At 54.9% G+C, this 18,078-nt stretch overlaps 1 protein-coding gene across 1 annotated transcript; it reads right to left on the bottom strand.

The window, feature by feature from the left end:
- Positions 1-503: 503 nt before the first annotated feature.
- Positions 504-17,236, bottom strand: COL6A1 (collagen type VI alpha 1 chain). Its single transcript, XM_084754449.1, has 35 exons — positions 17,000-17,236; positions 16,085-16,214; positions 14,615-14,815; positions 12,969-13,128; positions 12,509-12,637; positions 12,401-12,421; positions 12,227-12,247; positions 12,067-12,111; positions 11,286-11,339; positions 10,802-10,846; positions 10,656-10,682; positions 10,165-10,191; positions 10,022-10,066; positions 9,675-9,728; positions 9,418-9,480; positions 8,974-9,036; positions 8,834-8,887; positions 8,708-8,743; positions 8,311-8,373; positions 7,860-7,922; positions 6,752-6,814; positions 6,479-6,541; positions 6,122-6,172; positions 5,870-5,905; positions 5,560-5,622; positions 5,301-5,366; positions 5,063-5,098; positions 4,629-4,665; positions 4,309-4,317; positions 3,738-3,871; positions 3,236-3,345; positions 2,937-3,120; positions 2,637-2,817; positions 2,084-2,113; positions 504-1,922 (listed from the first exon to the last, which is right to left on the bottom strand). Exons 1-35 carry the CDS (start codon positions 17,121-17,123, stop codon positions 1,300-1,302), a joined length of 3,111 nt encoding a protein of 1,036 aa, XP_084610575.1. The 5' UTR covers positions 17,124-17,236; the 3' UTR covers positions 504-1,299.
- Between the last annotated feature and the right edge of the window lie 842 nt (positions 17,237-18,078).

Raw genomic sequence — 18,078 nt, forward strand, 5'->3', positions numbered from 1 at the left:
TTAGTCTGATTCAGTCTGGCTAAATGCAGTTTGGTCTAGTATACCTAGTTGGATCTGATTTATATCTGGCTTATATTGTTTGGGTCAAATTATTGTGTCGGATCTCATTGGATATGGTCTAATCAGGTTGGATTTGGTCAGGTCTGGTGTAATCTCATTGCATATCTTTTGGTCTGGTTTATTCTAATTGGATCTGACTTAATTTGATTGAATATTGTTGGAATTAGGATACTGTGTTTGGAACTAGTTGGGTCTGGAGTTATCTCTTTGGACAAGTCCTCAAGCCCTGATGTCTCTTGATTCTGCATGGCGGGCTGAGGTGTTCTTCAGCATTACAGCTGCTCCCTCGTGTCAAAAGGCCTTGGTAGCCATGTTCTTCCTCTCAGAAACAGATGGGTAGTGTCCATGGGCCAGGGCAGCGTCTCCTCTGCCCTATGGTATGTCTGGCATTGGCTTTTCTTTCCAAGTGTGTTGGGTAGTGGGGGGTAGATAAAGGAAAGAGCTCCAGAGGAAAGTGGAAATCTTTATTAGCAGAGATCGCTGGCTTGGACCAGGTTAAGGGGCGCGTGGGGAAACCATGACAAAACTAACTAAAGCAGGGGAGGGTCTTCAAAAAAGAGGACAAGTCATTATTTTGAGGGAAAAGCGCTCTGGGTTGGTTCTGGCAGAAGAGTTGACTGCAAACTGTCCAGGGGAAGCCCTTGCAGATAGCACCTTTGCTCTTAGGGTACAAGGACAGGAGCAGGAGCCAGCTTTTCCTGCTGCTCACACCGAGCCACTAAGGGCCAGGACCAAGTGACCACATAGGTCACCGACAAGCACCTGATGAAGAGGAATGGTCTCCTCCAAGTTTGTGTTTGAAAATCTTCTTGCTCTCAATTTTCTAAAAGCCGTAACCCAGCAAACTGAGCTCGTGAGACGGTTTGCTTCACTCTGAATGTGGAAGACTCGACACAGACAGAAACTGCAGGGACGGTGTAAAGACACCAGGAATGAGTTAGGGACAGAGAGGAGGAAGGTGAAATGGCCGGGTGCAGCCCAGACGCAGAGGGAGGTCAGCAAGATGGCCGCCATGATGAACAAATCAAGGGCGGGATATACATAGAAGCTCGGGTGAGCCCCGGAGGACTTAATACAAAGCCAACAGTGTGCATTGCTTTCCCTTTAAGACAGGTGAGTTGACTAGTTTGGTCAGGAACATTTGGGTCACATTTCCTATCCCTGTTTGGTCACCGGTGGGAAGGGCAGGAAGGCCTTCTGAAGTGTGTCCCCACGCACACAGCCATGTGTGTGGCCCTCTTAGCCCAGCGCCACCTTCCTGGAGACTGTCTGGTAGAGTACACCACGAAGCAGGGCCTGGTAGTTCGGTACACGGAATAAGTGGCGCTCCCCAAAGGCCACGTCATACTCTGCCGTCTTGCCTGTGACGAGCACCCGGACGTGGGCCTCATTCACCTGGGGTCCCACCACCACCACAAAGATCTCGATGCCCGCTCGCTGGGCCTCCTGCACAGCTTTCTCAATGGCCTCCGCTGTGGCCCCCTGTGAGTTGCCATCCGAGAACAACAGCACCCTCTTCTTGGTGGCACCAGATGAGGCTTCCCGGTAGAAACGAGTTACATAGCTCAGGGCATCGTTGACGTCTGTGGCGTCGTTGATGAACTCCATGCTGTCCACAGAGCTGGCCAGCACGGTGTAGTTCTGCAAGAACTGAAGCGCTGCCCGCCCCGGCTGTTGCTGGCCTAGGCCACTATACTGTACCACAGCTACACGCACATCCTGGGAGGGATCCGCCCTGCCTGCTGACAGGAATCGCTCGGCTAGGCGCTTGGCGAAGACCTTGGTGCTTTCGAAGTTGTGGCTGCCGACACTGGCTGAGCCATCTAGCAGGATGGTGATGTCAGCCGGGGAGGAGAATGTGACTGTGGGGCAGAGATGATGGCCTCAGACTGGGTGGACTGAGGAGGACTGGCTCGAGGGGACCCCGATCTTCAGAGCTGCCAAGCCCGAGAGCCCAGAGCCCTGTGGAGCCCTCAATAGGGCCAGCCTTCCCCACCCGGTCCCACCCTATCCTTGCACTCACTTGGGCAGGTATAATCCGGACACTTCTTATCTATAAAGAAAAATCACATGAATGTGAGCGCCATGCCTCCATGACCCTGTGCACCACACCCACTGTAGCTTCTGCCTTGGCCATTTGCCTACTCGGTACCTAACTATGAAAGACAGACAATGTTCTAGCACCATTTCCTGGCCCTGGCTCCAAATTGCTGAAAGGCAGCACAGGACCCTTGGTTTCCTCGTAAAAAGGAGAAACTGAGACTTAGGGGAAGAGAGATGGTTTAAAGGCCAGGTGCTGTACCGCGCTGCTGACCAACTGCCTATCATCAATCTGGTGCAAACTGTATCCCTTGACCAAGGGACACACAACACAGAGTCAGACCAATCACGAGGCTGACATACAGTGTGCCCATGCTGTTGGGGGTGGGGCCTTGGCTCATGCATGTGGTGTGCAAACACCTGCCCTCATGTTGCTCTGCTGGGCCAGGGGCCACCCTGGACGGTGCCACACAGCCAGGTCACAACCTGAGGGGACATACCGTCGACGACCCAGCCCATTGGCGCCCAGCACCCACCTATGCAGATCTGGGCTGTGATGTTCTTCAGAAAACCATCTTCAAGAAGTTCTGCGTAGTTCTCCTTCACCAGGGAGATGCCTGGCCGGCCTTGCGACAATAGGCCTTGGCAGGAAATGACGTTGAGCTGGTCAGAGCCAGCAACGAAGCCAAACACATCCTTGATGCCCACAGAAACCACCTGCAGAGGACAGAGTTGCATGGATTAGCTGATCTTGTACCTCTTCCCCGCCCCCCCCCCCCCCGTCCTCCCCGCCCCTCCCCTGCCCCTGAGAACGGAATGTTTATCCTGCTGCCCACCTGAATGTCTGCGCCACAGAGCACATTGAGGGGTGTCGTGTCCCGTTGGGTGTCAGAGCGTCCGTCTGTAATGACCAGAGCGATTCGGTTGTTCTGGGTGGGCGGAAGCAGCCGGTCACGGGTGTACTGCAGTGCTTCTCCTGTGAACGTGCCCCCAGCCATCCACTGGAGCTTCTTGACGGCTCTGCACAAGAAGACGGGACAAGCCGGGCTCAAAGTCATGATCAGGGTCCCGGTTGGCTCAGGCAGGCCCACTATAGGGCCAGGGATGGGGCAGTGATCTTGGGGAATCCTCTTACTCTTTGAAGTCCTGGGCGTTGCGGATGTTGAGGCTCCGCATGTCCACGTGCTCTTGCATCTGGTTGTGGCTGTACTGTACCACGCCCGCATGTGACTGGCCCGGCTCAAACTGTAAGAATGACATCATCAGGTCTGGAGTCCAGCAGCCCTGTGTTCTAGGGTCCCAGCCTTCCAATGGCCTCTCCCTCTGAGGCCTGAGGCCCCTGCATACTCAGTCACACAGCGTTCTCCATAACTTACTCACTTACTCCCCCAGGCTCACAGAGGTTCATAGCCCTACAATGTTCTTTCTTTAAAGATGAGCGCTGGACCCACCCTCAATATTCTCTGTGCCGCATGGTGGAAGTACACACACACACATACACACACACACACACACACACACACACACACACACACACATACACACCATGCATAAAACAATGTATACAGTGACAAACCTAGAAACTGCAGTGGAAAGGCTCAGCTCTCTGTTGGCCCTACCTGTTGGCTTGTACCCACCTTGACCAGCTCATCCCTGCTCAGCCGGTCAATGACTTTGATGATGAAGTCCTTGGCAATCTCAAAGTTCTGTAGGCCAATGCTCTCAGAGCTGTCCAGCACGAAGAGGATGTCAATGGGGCCACACGTGCACTCTAGGAGGTGGGACGGGCTGGCTCTTAGTGCCCTTCTCCAGGCTTCCCTCAGTACGTCAAGGTTCCGCCCCACACTATGCCTTATGAATCTTCTCCCATGTCTCCTTGGGAGCTAAGCTTGTCAGGCTGGCCTTCTTTGACTAGACCCAAGTGTTGCTCCCCATGCCCCTTCACCCTAGCTCTAATCCTGTGGAGGAATGAATAAGACAGGCCGGGACGTCAGCTTCCTGTTCCAGCCTGTTGGTGGTTACTTGAAACGTGAGGGAGAAAGTACCGGGAACCTGCATCACCCCAGGGTACTGCTCTCTGGGAAGGCAGAGGGGTGTAGAACAAGATGCATGCATGCATGGCAGCTGCATTGCTGTCCCACTGCAGAGCCAAACTAGGTCTACTTAACACTGCACAGGAACTCCCAGGAGCGAAGGGGCGCCACTCACCGCAGCAGGCTGAGGAGAGAGGAGAAAAGACACTAAACAGAACAGCTCCAGATTACAAGGTGGCCCGTCCTGCTCTGCTTAGCTTCACCTAGCTCTGGCTGGGCCCTCGGCATGTCAGACTCCCCAGAACCTCAGAGGACCTGTAGCTCATCCTGGTTCTCCCATGTGGGGGGCCTGCCCATCTCAGTAGAGCCTAGGCCCCCCCCCCCGCCTATACCTCCCATCCTCTGAGACCCTTCTGGAACAGAATGCTGGGGCCCTGTGGCTGGCAGGAACTTGCTGGCTCATTAAGACAGTCACACTAGGATCCAAATACTCACAACACATCTTCATGATAATGTCCAAGATCTCGCACTCCTGGGGAGAGAGGTGGGGGGGTGTTAATATGGCTCAGGCTGAGGCCATTCCTTGGTAGGCCCTGGGAACCCCTGGTGGGGTGGATCTATCCAGGAACTTCTCACAGCCTAGAGTGTTCCTGGCTTTACCTCCTGAGAACATAAGCTATGATGCAGCTACTAACGCATAGCTGCCACGTGTCCCCCCATTGGCTGTACGTCTCCCACAGCTGTTGCAAGTCCCCTGTAGTTCATCACATGTCTCAATTGCAGTCATGTGTGCCTGTGACCTGAGGGCAAGGCTTCAAGCCTCGGCCCCCAGCTTCTCCCAGCTGTGAACAGTTCTCACTAACAGCCCCATCAAGATCCATGCCGCAGTGCTCAGCCCCCGAGATCTCATGTACAGACAGCTTACTTACATCTGGTCCAGGTGGTCCCACATGTCCTGGAGGTCCCTGTCAGAGAAAGAACAAACCAAAACTCTGAAAATGGAGAGTTAGTGTCCAGGAATTCCTAAACTCTATGTCCTCTGGGGATCTCAGTGTCCCCAGCTGCCCTTGGGGCAAGCCTGGTCCCTTGAGTCTTTTGGCTTCAGCCTCTAACTCTATAGGACTCTGCCTCACCTCAACCCTCAACTCCCAAAGCCGCAACACCTACCTGGGGGCCTTCTGGGCCTCGGTACCCCTTTGCCCCTTTGACCCCACGGGGTGAGACGTCATTGTTCTGAAAGGAAATGGCGGGAGCGGAGTGGTCAGCAGGAACAGCCATGTGTACCAGTTGCCCTCACTCTAGCCCAGCTGCTCCGGTTCCTCAGAGTACATCTCCAGCCTGCCCCGCCCCCACAGTCCCAGTGAGCAGCAAAGCCTGCAGGATTCACACTTTTGAAAGGCTCTGCCCCTCACCTCACCCTACTTACATCCTCTCCCGGGTCTCCAACTTCACCCTCATCCCCCTTGAGACCAGGGTAGCCTTTTGTGCCCTGCAGAAGACAAAGCACAGGTTAGTGGGATCTTGGGAGGAAAGAAGACAAAGAAAGTGGATGTGGCATGGCAGGAGCATCCCTGAAGTCATTGATGTTGCCCCAAAGTCATATATAAGTGCCTACGCATGCTGCCTGATGTCATGCGCTCACAGTGTGCCAATGACTGTGCAGGCCCAGGCAGGCACACACATACAGTGTGCATGTGCATTTATGGCCTGATGGGAGGCATAGTAGGGATACTCACATTTATCCCAGGGGGCCCTCTGTTGCCTGGATACCCCTGTGAAGGAAGATAGGATGGTTATACCAGGGTCCAGTGAGGAGGACAGCCAAGTAAGAACCACAGGTGGATGAGCCTGGGGGCCAGCAGAGGCCCAAGTTCAAATGCCTGGACTAACTGATGACTCTGGTTTATCCCAGCCATCCAGGTGCCCAGGCAGCCGGGGGGAGACCAAGGTGGACTTGGTAGGCATGTAGGAAAGCCTCTGACACTCACAGGGAAGCCAGGGAACCCTTCTGTGCCATTTCCTGGTGGACCATCTTCACCCTGAGAGGAGATAAAGTTGTTGTCACTTATGCAAGATGGTGGCTAGATGGTTGGAGGCAGCTGTGTTCCCAGAGTTCCTTCTTTCAGCCAGGGAGCGGCCTGCTTCCCAGGTCTGCCCTGCCCTGCTCTGCACTTTTAAGCAAGAGGGTCTCGGCAGAGGCATCTTCACCCTTGAGAGCTGACTGTGGATGCCACCCCACCCCCACCCCTGCAACATCTCTCCCGGGGGCCAGGTAAAGCAAATCCCAGGTGCCGGTCTCTGATGACCAGCGGTAGCCCAGCAGAGCTGTTCTCTCAAATGCTCACCCTTTCACCCATCAGTCCTGGATCTCCAGGGGGCCCAGCAGGTCCTGGGGCTCCTCTGAGACCCTAAAGGAGAGAAATAACCAGGATATAGATGACATGGGTTTGGGCCATACCATCCTCCCTGGGACCCTCCTAGGGTGAGAGAGAGAGAAGACCAGGTGCTAAGAAATGGGATGGGAGTATGGGAGACACTGTAGGACTTTGGTAGTTTTAGGGTGACACTCAGGGATGGCCTCCTAGGGGCATAGCATCACTGAGTGGACAAGTTCTTACCTCAGGGCCTGGAGGACCCTCATCACCCCGGTATCCTTTAGGTCCAATGGGGCCAGGCTCACCCTGTGAGATTAAGAACCATGAGAGCTCAGATCACACCTGTTTTCCTTCCCTGAGACCAGAGAGTCCCAGACCATGGGCTCCACCGCTGTCATCTGGGGCCCTGGGCACAGGTGCGGAGGACCCTCAGAGCCTCATGTCCGGTAAGGCCAGTGGCCAGGCTGGGGTATGGTCAGGCTGGGGTCCCTGCATGTCTTTCTAGGACCCATGCTGGAGCCTTCATGTTAGGTCCCAGGGTATGTGGGTGCCCTTCTTTTGTCCATGGGGTCTTAATGGCTATCCTGGCTTGGCAAGACCTCTACCTCTGGTGGGACTTCCATATGAAGTAGACTCTCTCAGCAAGTCTTCTGCCCCTTCCTGACCAGACAACCACATGGACACAAAAAGGACAACTCCAGACTCCCGCTATGTCTGTCCCTGAGATGTAGAACTTATCTGCCTAGTTCCTTCCTGATAGCTCTGGAGGTCGCACCTGCTCTGGTGACCTGAAGACCCCAGTGTCTCTGAGCTGAGCCTAACTATAGGAGCCCTGGATCCCTGAGCATTGGGCTCTGGAAGTTCTTACACCCTGAGATTGTAGCAGTCTTTGTATGTTAATTCTCCCAAACTCACCTCTGGCCAGTCTCATTCCCGTGTCTCCCAAGGGTTCAAAGAGCCCATCTCCATGTACCCCACAGCCTAGGGACTCACTTCTGTTCTCATCCCCATAGTCTCTTTTCCAGAATAACTCAAGGGCAGAGGTCTAAGGTCACAGTATAGAGTCTACACGTGTCCTTGTCCCACTGCCTCTAGTACATCCCTTGGCCTCATGCTGAGCACTCACGCACATACATAAACAGCTAAACTCAGGCTCGCTCTGAGCACAGACACCATGTGTCTGCAGGAACACTGATCTGTAGGAGCCCCACTCCAACCCCACCCCTACCATGCTGAGCCACTGGAAACTTTTCTTTCTGAATACCCAAATGAAGCTTTCAGTACTGGGTGGTAATGTGAGCCTACAAGCTGTGAGGCATCATGGTCCCCTGCGACATATTAGGCTTCCTACCGAATCTCCGGGGATGCCAATGGGGCCTTCTCTTCCTTGATCACCTTGTGGTCCAGCTTCACCCTGGGGAGAAATGAGCATGTAAGCGTAGAGGCAGAGGCCACGTGACCACCAGCGTTATGCTCCGGGAGGAGCCAGCTTTCTTGGTGGCCAGCCACTGAGGCACCCTGGTAAGGGGTCGAAAGGGTCTGCTGAACTCCAAACTGGAGACCAATGCTGGCCCTGCCTGCAGCTTCTCCTCCAGATGAGCATATCAATGAGCCAGCTTTTTGACAGGCTTTGGATTGATGCCCTACCTTGTGTGTCTGGATCTCTGGTAGTTTCAGCCTTCCCCCGCCCCATAGGAAGCAGAAGGGCTGAGGCGCAGACACCAATGAGGGAGCATGGCTGGCCCTATGGATCTATGCTCTGGCCACAGTGTTCCCCCTAGACAGCCTCAGGCATGACTCACCGGGTCTCCCCTTGGGCCCCTCACACCAGGGGTCCCCCGAGGTCCTCTTTCACCAGGGCCGCCCTGTAAGGAGAGAAATGGACACGAGGCTGCCTGTAATCCACTGGTGAACGCTTGAGGGCTAGGCCTGGTGATCTCAGCATGTGTTGTCATGCCAGATCATCCCAGAGGTGGGCCTCTGTGTCCCTCAGGCCATCTGCTTCCACAGACACCCAAGTGACCCGAAGCCCAACACATCAGGTGAAATCTAGAATGCCTAGGGGATGGCTTCCTGCCTAGCCAAGGCACACAGACAAAAGCACTAAGGACCGACTGGGGCAGGTCCAGGCCAGGCTGTACAAGCCTTCACTGTCAATGGCAAGGACAGTAGTAGCACAGTACCATTCTGCTGACTTACCCTATCTCCAGGGGCACCATCGGGGCCAGCATTCCCCTGAGACAAAGAGGAAGAGGACAAATTCATTTGTGCTTGCACTCAGCCTGCAAGTGGGGACAGAGGCTGGAAAAGGCTGGGGGTGCTCACCTCATCACCAGCCTCTCCTTTCTCTCCGGGGGGACCAGGCTCTCCTGGATCACCCTGGGGGAGGACAAGTTAAGAATGACCACCAGCCCCAGTGTTCACACGCGGCTCATCCCATCCCACCTTATGTCACCTCATCTTACCTCATCTCCAGGTGGCCCTGAGCTCCCTGGTCTCCCAGCCTCACCATTTGCTCCAGCTTCACCCTGGGGGAAGACCAGAGAGGTCATGGATGCTCTGCCCATGGGTCCAGGCAGTGGAAGCCACATCACCGCCTAATGACTGTACTCTGTTACCCAAACCTCAGGCCACCCCCAAGCAACTCAGGAAGAGCGCTGACATCCCAGGATCCTCCAATTTACCCTCAGCTGTAGATCAGCCTTGATCACCTCAGCCTCAACTCTCCTCAGGGCCAGACCTGAGGTGTTGGATGGTGAATGGCTAACTTGGGTTTGCCAGTCAAGGCTTCATGGCTGTTCTGTTCCAAACCACATTTGTTACTCATACTGTGAGTCTCAGGAGGAATGCTTGACCCAGGACTTAGTAGATGTCAAAGTCTCCATTCTCTGTGGCTTCTTGTCACCTACCTTTTCTCCTTTCAGCCCAAAGGCACCAGCATCACCCTTGGGACCTGGTGGTCCTTGAATGCCCTGGTGGGAAGATGGAAATACAAGTCACAGCTTAGCCAAGATCCCTGTGGGCCCCAGGCAAGCGGCCATCCTCAGTGTGAGCAAACGGATCAAATGATTCCACACACGGCTCAGCCATTGGGAGGAGACAGCAGAGCAAGGGTTGGACCAAGTTCCCAAGACTCCAAGCATGGGTGGTAGAGGAAGTGACTCACATCGAATCCTGGTGAGCCCTTGCAGCCTGGTAGTCCTGGGTACCCCGTCTCCCCCTGTGAGGAGAAGGAAGAGTCAAGATTGGAATAGTTAAGTGGAGACTGGTGTTCAGTCCATCTGAGCCTCCCTCCCCAGGAAAGTCAGGAGCCCTGTTAAATTGAGTGGATCACTTGGGGTTTACTAGGACCTGGGTCTTGGCAGGAAACATCGCCTGGCTCACAATTCCAAGTTTCCCAGGAAGGCCTACCATGGGAACTGCACCTGAGCACTTGGGACAGCCCCTGGCTTTGTCTACCTCATGTGCTAGATGGGGTACCCCAACTTCCAAGCCCTCCTGCCCCATGGGTACCTTCATGCCGTCTACTCCGTCAATGCCGCGCCTGCCTTTCTCACCCTGGGAGACACGGAGACAAAAGAAGGTTAAACGGAGGCCAAATGCCACTAGCACTGGCCCACGAACAGCGTTTGTGTCCTTGACCCATTTATACTCACCTTGTAGCCTTTCGGTCCCCTGGAGCCCTGTGGAAACAGGAAGAAGATGGTGAGAGGTAGCCCCCTAGTTGGACCAGAGGGCAGCCCCTACCGTACTTTCCTTCTCCCACTAGGGGAGGGTGAGGAACGGACAGTATGGCGGACCCACCGTGATCGCAACACCATCCCACCAACCCAAGAGGGAAGGGAAGGGAAGATGGGGGGGGGAGCTCAGGACAGAATGGGAAGAGGGCAGAGCCTATTTTCTGAGGGTCTCCAGGAGCTGCCCACTGAGGCAAAGTGACATTTTCCAGCTCCAGTCCTCTCCGGTCCATGTGGCTTGAGGTGGCCGCAGAACTCAGGGGACCTTTCTCTGAAGACCAGCCACATTTCCCCCAGAGGCAAAGAGGGAGCCATGATGGTCTATTTCCCATGATTCCCTCTGACAGAAACACTAGCTGTCTCCCTGTACCCAGGGGGACACACGCTGGAGCTGGCTGGCCTTTACTCACCTTCTCTCCACGGCTCCCTTTTTCTCCCTATGAAGCAAACAGAAAATGAAGGGACACATTATCATTAAATAGAGCAGTTTGTACCTTGCTGCCAAACCCTGATCCATTCCACCCAAGAGAGGCCACTGGGCAATAGGGACACGTACCTTCATACCCTGGTACCCGACTGGCCCAAGATCCCCAGGCCGCCCCTGGAACATAACAAGAGAGAGTCAAACATCCCTGGATAGCACTGGAAGGCCCCGTTCAGCCCACCTCACCCCTCACTGCAGCTAGAAGGGCCCTCATAGAATCCTTGAGTGACCTGCTGTGAGGCCCCATGAAGGGTCTTCAAGATCTCATGGCAAGCTCTAGTAGGGAACCCAGGACACCCAGGAGGGAGGAGAGGGTGGCCCCACTACCTCAGAGGAGAGGGGAGGGGAGCCAGAAGACCCTGAGGAAGGCCAGAAGGGAGGGAGAACTTCCGGGAGATGGCCCAAATCAGAGGCCCTGGGACTTGGTTGGCCTGACCTCTGGGGCACCTCTCTTTCCACGAAAGATAGTCTGCATGAACTCTGTGCTCAGGGCTGTTGTTCTGGAAGTTTCTATAGCTCAGGTCTCCAGTCTCGTGCAGACAGTATGAGTACTCACAGGGTCCCCAGCTTCTCCCTTCTCTCCAGGAAGACCCGGCTTTCCTCGTTCCCCCTGGAAGGCAGAAGAGATTCCGGCTTAGGGGAGGCCAGGATAGGAACCACGCCCATCTGTTCTGGAGAGCTGGGCAAGATGCCTTGTGCACATAAAGGATCTTCAGAGCGGTCCCATCCAGGCTCCAGAGTCCTTCTGGCCACGGTTTTGGGCCTGCCTGGGCTCTGGGAGTCTTACCCAGGGTCCTCACGCTGTGTCACCCTGGCTGGATTTGAGCCTAAGAGCTGTGCCTCTGCCTGCAGGTGCTGGACGCTGAGATGGGGCTGAGCTCCAGGCCCAGAAGAACAGGGAGACACAGCGGGGAAGCTCCCTAGAGGGCCATAGCTCAGCTCTGCAGAGGATGGCCATGGGGCAGGAGAGCCACCCTAGACCCGACCTTCTTTAGAAACCCACCCTGAGCCTCTCCCCACGGTGTTCAGATTTGTCCCACGTGAGTCACACTAGGACTTGGACCCCCAATTCCATTCTTAACTCCACCAGAAGAGTCAAGCTGATGCCAAACTGACACTTGAGCCTGCAGGTGACCTTCTGGGTCACAAGGAGGAGGCTCTGTTACCTCAACCCCTGACACCCCAATCCCATGTTAAGCCCATGCCTGGACTTTCTCCCTGGACACAGGTGCCTGCCCAGCCAGTGTTGAGTGTAAAGGTGCCCAAGGAGCCGGGCACAGAGTTACGGCTTCCAGTGGCTCTGTCCCAATATGAGCAAGGCAAGTCCAGCCACTCACCTCATACCCGGGGTCACCTCGCGGCCCTGGAGGTCCTCTGGCAGCCTGCAAAATAAATAAATAAATAAATTAATTAAAAAAGAGAGAGAGAGAGATCCTGTTTCTTCCCAGACCCTAGACAAGGGTCAAGGGGCCAGCAGGGGAGGTGGGCCACACTTACCTGGCACTCGAAGGAGCAGCACTGTGGAAGAACGGGATGAAATAAGAGATCAGTGAGAGTCCAAAAGCAGGGGATGGATGCCCCAACAAGGACAAGGACACACACCCCAACAGGGGGTACACTGCTAGGCTGAGGACCTGTGTGAGACCACGTGGTTCAGGGGAAAGCACTTACCACTTGCTCCACGTTATTTTTCTGAAACGAAAATGGAAGCACAAGTTACTCTTTCCTCTGGGCGCAGACCTCCCTTGTCCCCTCCCCCCCGAAGATGTCAGCGCTCACAATCATGTCCACAATGGTGTCGATGGTCTGGGTGATGACCTCTTCCGCATCGCGGCTTTGCCCCCAGTCAGCTGCCGTGAAGTTGCGTCGGTACGTGTGGTCTGTGGCAATGATGCTTAGACGTGGCTCCTGGGAGCGGGCAGGAGGGGAGAATGAACCACCTTGGCAAGGCCAGGCCCCACTGTGAACTGGGTGGTGATCGCAGAGGCAGCACAGGGATACCCAAGCTCCTCGGTGCGGTGGAGTCAGCCCGCTGAAGGACTAGGACTGTCTACTGGGGTGTCTCCGCCCCAAGGATCACATCGGGGGGGGCCCGGCAGATGGGAGGCCTTGAAACAGACTGTGTGTACCCAAACAGTAGCAGAAGAGAGGACGCCAGTGGCTATGGGGCCCAGATGGCAAGAGGCCAGAGGCCGTCCATCGGGTGTGTTGAGAGTAGAAAAGGAAGTGGAAATCTTACTAGGTGGTCAGGGGTGATGGCCACAGAGAAGACTTTGATGCCCAGGTGTTTGGCCTCATTCACTGCATCTTCCAGGCCCCCACATGGCTCCTTGTAGCCCTCCAGAGGATGGCCATCGGTCACCACGATCAGGTATTTGTTCTCCTTCAAGTGGGAGCCCCTGGACAGGTGGGCAGCATGAGGTAGGGCTCGGAGCCTGGGAACCAGAGCCGAGAGCCACCTCCTCCCAGGGCTGATAGCCAGAGGCCCAGGAAAAAGACTTGAGGCAGCTCTGGAATGCTGTCCCCTGTCACCCAGGGACCAAGATTCACCGCTGATCATAATTGTAAAGTGTCAAGTCGTGTGAGTTACCCAACGACAAAAATCACTTTGAGATGCACATTTTCAGGAAAGGCAGTAGTCCTCAGTTTGTTCCCTTAAATGGGCATCATCTCAAGGTGCCTTGGGCCCCAAACTTCTGAGAACAAGAGGGCCAGGCGTGATCCTGGGCTGCTGGAGTGGTCTTGTGGAAGTCAGTAGGTGTCAGGGGCAGGGGACCCACAGACAGGCTTTAATTGTTTCACCCTAAAAGATGCAATCAGCCCCCCTGAGAAGAGATCAGAGTGGGTCAGGAGCCCACACAGACATCAGGGCTTTCCCACATACTGGGAGCCACGTCTCATGAATTCTAGAACATCTGCCTGTAAGTTTATTCTGTGGATTGCACATGATGGACATGCTCTATAATATTACTAAGTCATGCGTCCAATCCAGCCACTAGCTGCCTCACCTCATACAGTTACAGATGGCGCATAGAGCCTGGCCCATCCCATGCAACATCACCACACATCGATGCTTATGTGTGTGGGGCCTAAACAGACCTTGGAATGGGGCTCAGCCATGCAGTTTCACAATGCTGGAGTGTCTCAATGAAGCCACATAAGGGAGGAGTGGTGAGGGGCCAGGTCTCTGCCCTGTGCGGGCTGCACTGGGCAACTGATGCCACGGGAGGCTACATAGATACGCGGCCTGTGCCTATCCTACAGCCATGGGGCACCTTGTGGGGGAGTAGTGTCATAGCCACCCCTCACCCATCAACTCAACACATGAGGCATTATGGGAAGGCATCTAGCCATAGGAGGAGAGGTCCCTCAGACCCACACAGGATGGAAAATTATTGGAGGCCATTCTTCCCGTGGCTAAGGGACTTCAGCTTGGTGGTTCTAGAGCTGCGTTGACCATAGCTGTGTTGTAGTAACCAGCTTCTCTCTATATATATCTCTCTTGGTCTCTCTCTCTCTGCTTCTTTGTCTCTGCTGCCTCTCTCTCTGGGCGGTGACTGGGGCTATTTTGTTCACCAGTTGCAACAATAAAATATAGACACAGGGACAGGTGGAGATTGGGGTATGACCCTAGCAAGGTGAGTAGGTTTGGAGCTATAGGCACTTTGACTGCCCTGAGATAGTCTTTAGACCTCAGCCCAGTGCTTGAATGGGTAGTGGGCAGCCTGGTGGAAGTTCAGCTGGCCATGAAAACAGGTCAGGGAGGCCCCGTAGCACACAGGTTGAAAAGGCCTGTGGGTAGAGCCACCTGAGACTGACCTGACAGATAGGGTTGGTCATGATGGGCCCAGCTGTGGCCATTGTGAATGTCCCCGCGCCACTCACCCTATGAGCAGCTCCTCTAGACCCTTCTTAATGGCGCAGTCGGTGTAGGTGCCTTTGCCGAAGTACTTGACCTCATCCACGTTAGCCTTGAGCTCATCGCGGCCACTGGGCATGCGCGTGAGCCCTTGGATGATCTCCACTTCGTCACTGTAGTGCAGGGCACCCGCATTCCAAACCAGGTTGCGGTCACACCGGTAGTACCTGTGAGTCATAGGTAGGATGAGGGGAGGGGGGGCCCCGAGAGAGCCACCAAGGACATGCTAAGCCTGACCTTCAAGAAGGGACTTGCTGTCCCACTCAAGCGTGCCGTGTCCCGCATCTCACAGATAGGCAGGTGGCTCAGGGCCCAGTGACAGAAAGGGTGGTCATTTCATTGAGGGCTACACAATGGGCATGGTCGGACAAACCAATTGATTCTCAATTGAGCTGTAAGCATGACCCCAGCTGAGGGCCACAGAACCCTGCCCCCACGTGCCGTAGAGGGCCAGGTGAAGACAGAGGCGGGCATAGGCCAGGTCTAAATAGGACACGGGCATTTCTGAAGTGGGTCTAAGTTGCCTCCACCCTCCTCTGTAGCATCTGACCCCATAGCTCTCCAAAGTCTGCTATGGTGGCCCATGTGGTTTTTCAGGGGACAGAGTGACCAAGGCCCCTATAGTGAAGCTAATAGAAGAATACTTCTCCTCCATCTCCTAGGTGGGCTCTGAGACACGGGACACTGAGGAAAGGGACTGAGGGAACCCACAGCCTTCTGCATTGGGATCTCCTTTTTCCTTCCTGTAGCCCCAGACATGTCGACTATCTTCAAAGTCACAGCCTGGGGTTGGGGTTGGGGGTGGGGTTGGGGAGCTGGTTCACTCCAGTCTGCTGGAGGCCACTGTCTCCATGGACAGCTGCCCAGGATGGGTAGTTAGTAGGCTTGAGGCCTATGTTGGCCGACTTCCTGTCATCGCACTGACTGACCGCTGTGCAGGGACCCTGCTAGGGAAGGAGGCTCTTTGTCTTACACTCTTCTGCCCTCCCAGCCACACCCTCTGCTCTCAGTGCCCCCATTGAGAAGAGAAGGAGAAGAGGAGTGAATGAAGCACACTATGTCCCCCCACCCCAAGTCCCCTACTCCTAGCCCCTGTGTTGAAAATACTGGGAGATGTTTAGCCCAAGACTCAGGAGGAGCCTCTAATGCCCATGTGGACAGGTGGGGTCCAGCTGCATGCAGAACCCCAGGCATCATGCCTAGCCCCCCAACTCTGTTCTGTGTGGAGACCCCTCCACATCTCTAGGCTCAGTACTGTCTCCTCAGTCCTCCCTGCTCTTCCATCTCACACTCACCCTGCCCCTTTGAGCTGAATAGACATAGTAGCTCTAGGCAGCTTCTGCAGTGGGGGAGTTAAGGCTTGGCTCTACATGTGGCTTCCGCCCCTCCCCCACCCCAGGCCCATACAGGACAGGCCAAGGCAAGCTCACTCTTACCTGTCTCTCAGGTTATCGATGAAGCGCTTGGTGAATGACTTCACCTTGTCCACCAGGGCCCCGTAGGGTTTCAGCCTCAAGGCCACGCTTTCCGAGGTGTCCAGCACAAAGAACAGATCCACAGGGCAGTCTGAGTCAGGGAAGGTTCCATAAGTTATATACCCTGAGTCCCTGCTGGGAGTACCAGGCCCCGTCACACATCACCCCCCCCCCCTCCAGGCCAGGGGCTCTCTGAAGCATCATCCATCCTAACCAGCAGAGCTCTGGGTAGATGGCCCACTCAGTCCAGAGCCCCTCACCTGCCCTGTAGGCAACACCCAGCAGGCTCTGTGTGAGGGCCAGGTCCCAGGGTGTCCTGTCCCTTGAACAGAGCCTCGCTCGCTCCGTTATGGTGACTTTAGCCTGTTATAGAGGGTACAGTCTGCCTGCGAGAGAGCAGGACTATTGCTCGGTAGGGTCTCAGGTTCAACTCAAAGCCACCAGCCACGAGCTCATGCTGAGGTGGGAACGAACCGGTCACCCATGCCGGCTGCCAGGCAGAGGGAGAATGTCAGTTCTGGGGCCTCGGCAGTCGTTCACTCAGGACAGAAAATGGACCCAGAGTGTTGGCAACAGGCTCTCCTGGCTGGCAGGTCCCTTGGGAGTTTCCCACCCTGTCATCTCACTAGCGTGGTGAGACTTGAGGTAACGGGACTTGTGGCTGGGAGCTGAGTGTTCTAGCTGATAGGAACTGGGTGGAATGCAGGCTGGGACAAGGGACAAGCCCCCTTCTCGGTGGCTGGCCACATGACAAAGACAAAAAAAAAAAAAAAAAAAGGACAAGGGACAGTCCCCGTGGGGCATTAAGCCTATCTACTTCTAAGCCTTAAAGCAGCTAAATACTGCATTCAGGGGACACACAGCCAGTTCACTCACCTTGGAAGGCGATCACTTTGGAGCCCCGGACGTCCTCCTGTGCAGCCACCCAGCAGGCCTGTAGCAGCAGGGGCAGCAGAGCGTGGGCCAGCCTCATGTTTCTGGCTGGCCTGCGGGTCACCATCAAATGCAGGCCAGGGTCAGGGTGGGCGCTGGTGATGGCAGAGTAAGAGGCTGTCTCTGCTTGCAACAGTTAGAGCCCAGGGCTGGGGAGAGCCAGCGAGGGTGGAGGGAGGGAGGGAGGGAAGGAGGTGCAAAGAGGGGAGGGATCAGGAGAAGAGGGGGAGAGGAAGGGGAGGGGCCTCAGAGCTGAGTGAGTCACAGCATCAGGGTCTCTGGAACCTTGAGGAGAAAAAGCCTCTCTCCTCTAGGGTACTCCTGGCCTGTGGGATTCCTGTCGCCACAGTGTGTGGGATGTTTGCTCGCTCACGGCCGCCTGTCCTGTGTAATGTAGAACAAAATATAGTGTGTGATTCCCAAAAGAAGTTTCAGAAAATAGTTTTGGTTGTTTGACTCCAAATACCGCCTGTGGGACTGACCAGCCCAGTTTGCTGGTACGAGTGCTGGCTCCCACAAACACTGCTTCCTCAGGCGCTGGAGATTTTCGTGTCACTGTCTCTTCAGTTTAGTTAAATATTTATTTGCAAATGATATTTTGATCTTTACTATGGGAAAATCAAGTTGTCAACAACTACCATATGGATGTGTTTGTGTGAAAGTTCTTGTTCTCTCTGGCTCTGGCTCTCTCTCTCTCTCTCTCTGTCTCTGTCTCTCTGTCTCTGTGTCTCTCTCTCTGTGTGTCTCTGTCTCTGTGTCTCCTTCTCTGTGTCTGTCTCTGTCTGTCTCTGTGTCTCTGCTCTGCTCTCTCTGTCTCTGCTGTCTGTCTGTCTGTCTATCAGTCTCTCTCTCTCTCTCTCTCTCTCTCTCTCTCTCTCTCTTTCTGTGTGTGTGTGTGTGTGTGTGTGTGTGTGTCTAGATAATGTTCCTGGGGGAGAGGGCTCCAGATAAAGCCAGGGCCATCACCCAGAGACGATTCCAGAAGAGTGGTGTACTTGCCTTAATACAAAACACTTGACTAC

The sequence above is a fragment of the Acomys minous genome (genome assembly GCF_964271855.1).
Source record: "Acomys minous genome assembly, chromosome: 13".
In the NCBI taxonomy this organism is placed as follows: Eukaryota; Metazoa; Chordata; class Mammalia; order Rodentia; family Muridae; genus Acomys; species Acomys minous.

Coding starts and splice junctions, on each gene's coding strand:
- COL6A1 (XM_084754449.1), bottom strand. CDS start 17,123: ATGGTGACCCGCAGGCCAGCCAGAAACATGAGGCTGGCCCACGCTCTG. Junction 12,248..12,400: donor AAAATAACGTGGAGCAAGTG/GTAAGTGCTTTC, acceptor GTTCTTCCACAG/TGCTGCTCCTTCGAGTGCCA. Junction 2,818..2,936: donor TCTGTGGCGCAGACATTCAG/GTGGGCAGCAGG, acceptor TGTCCTCTGCAG/GTGGTTTCTGTGGGCATCAA.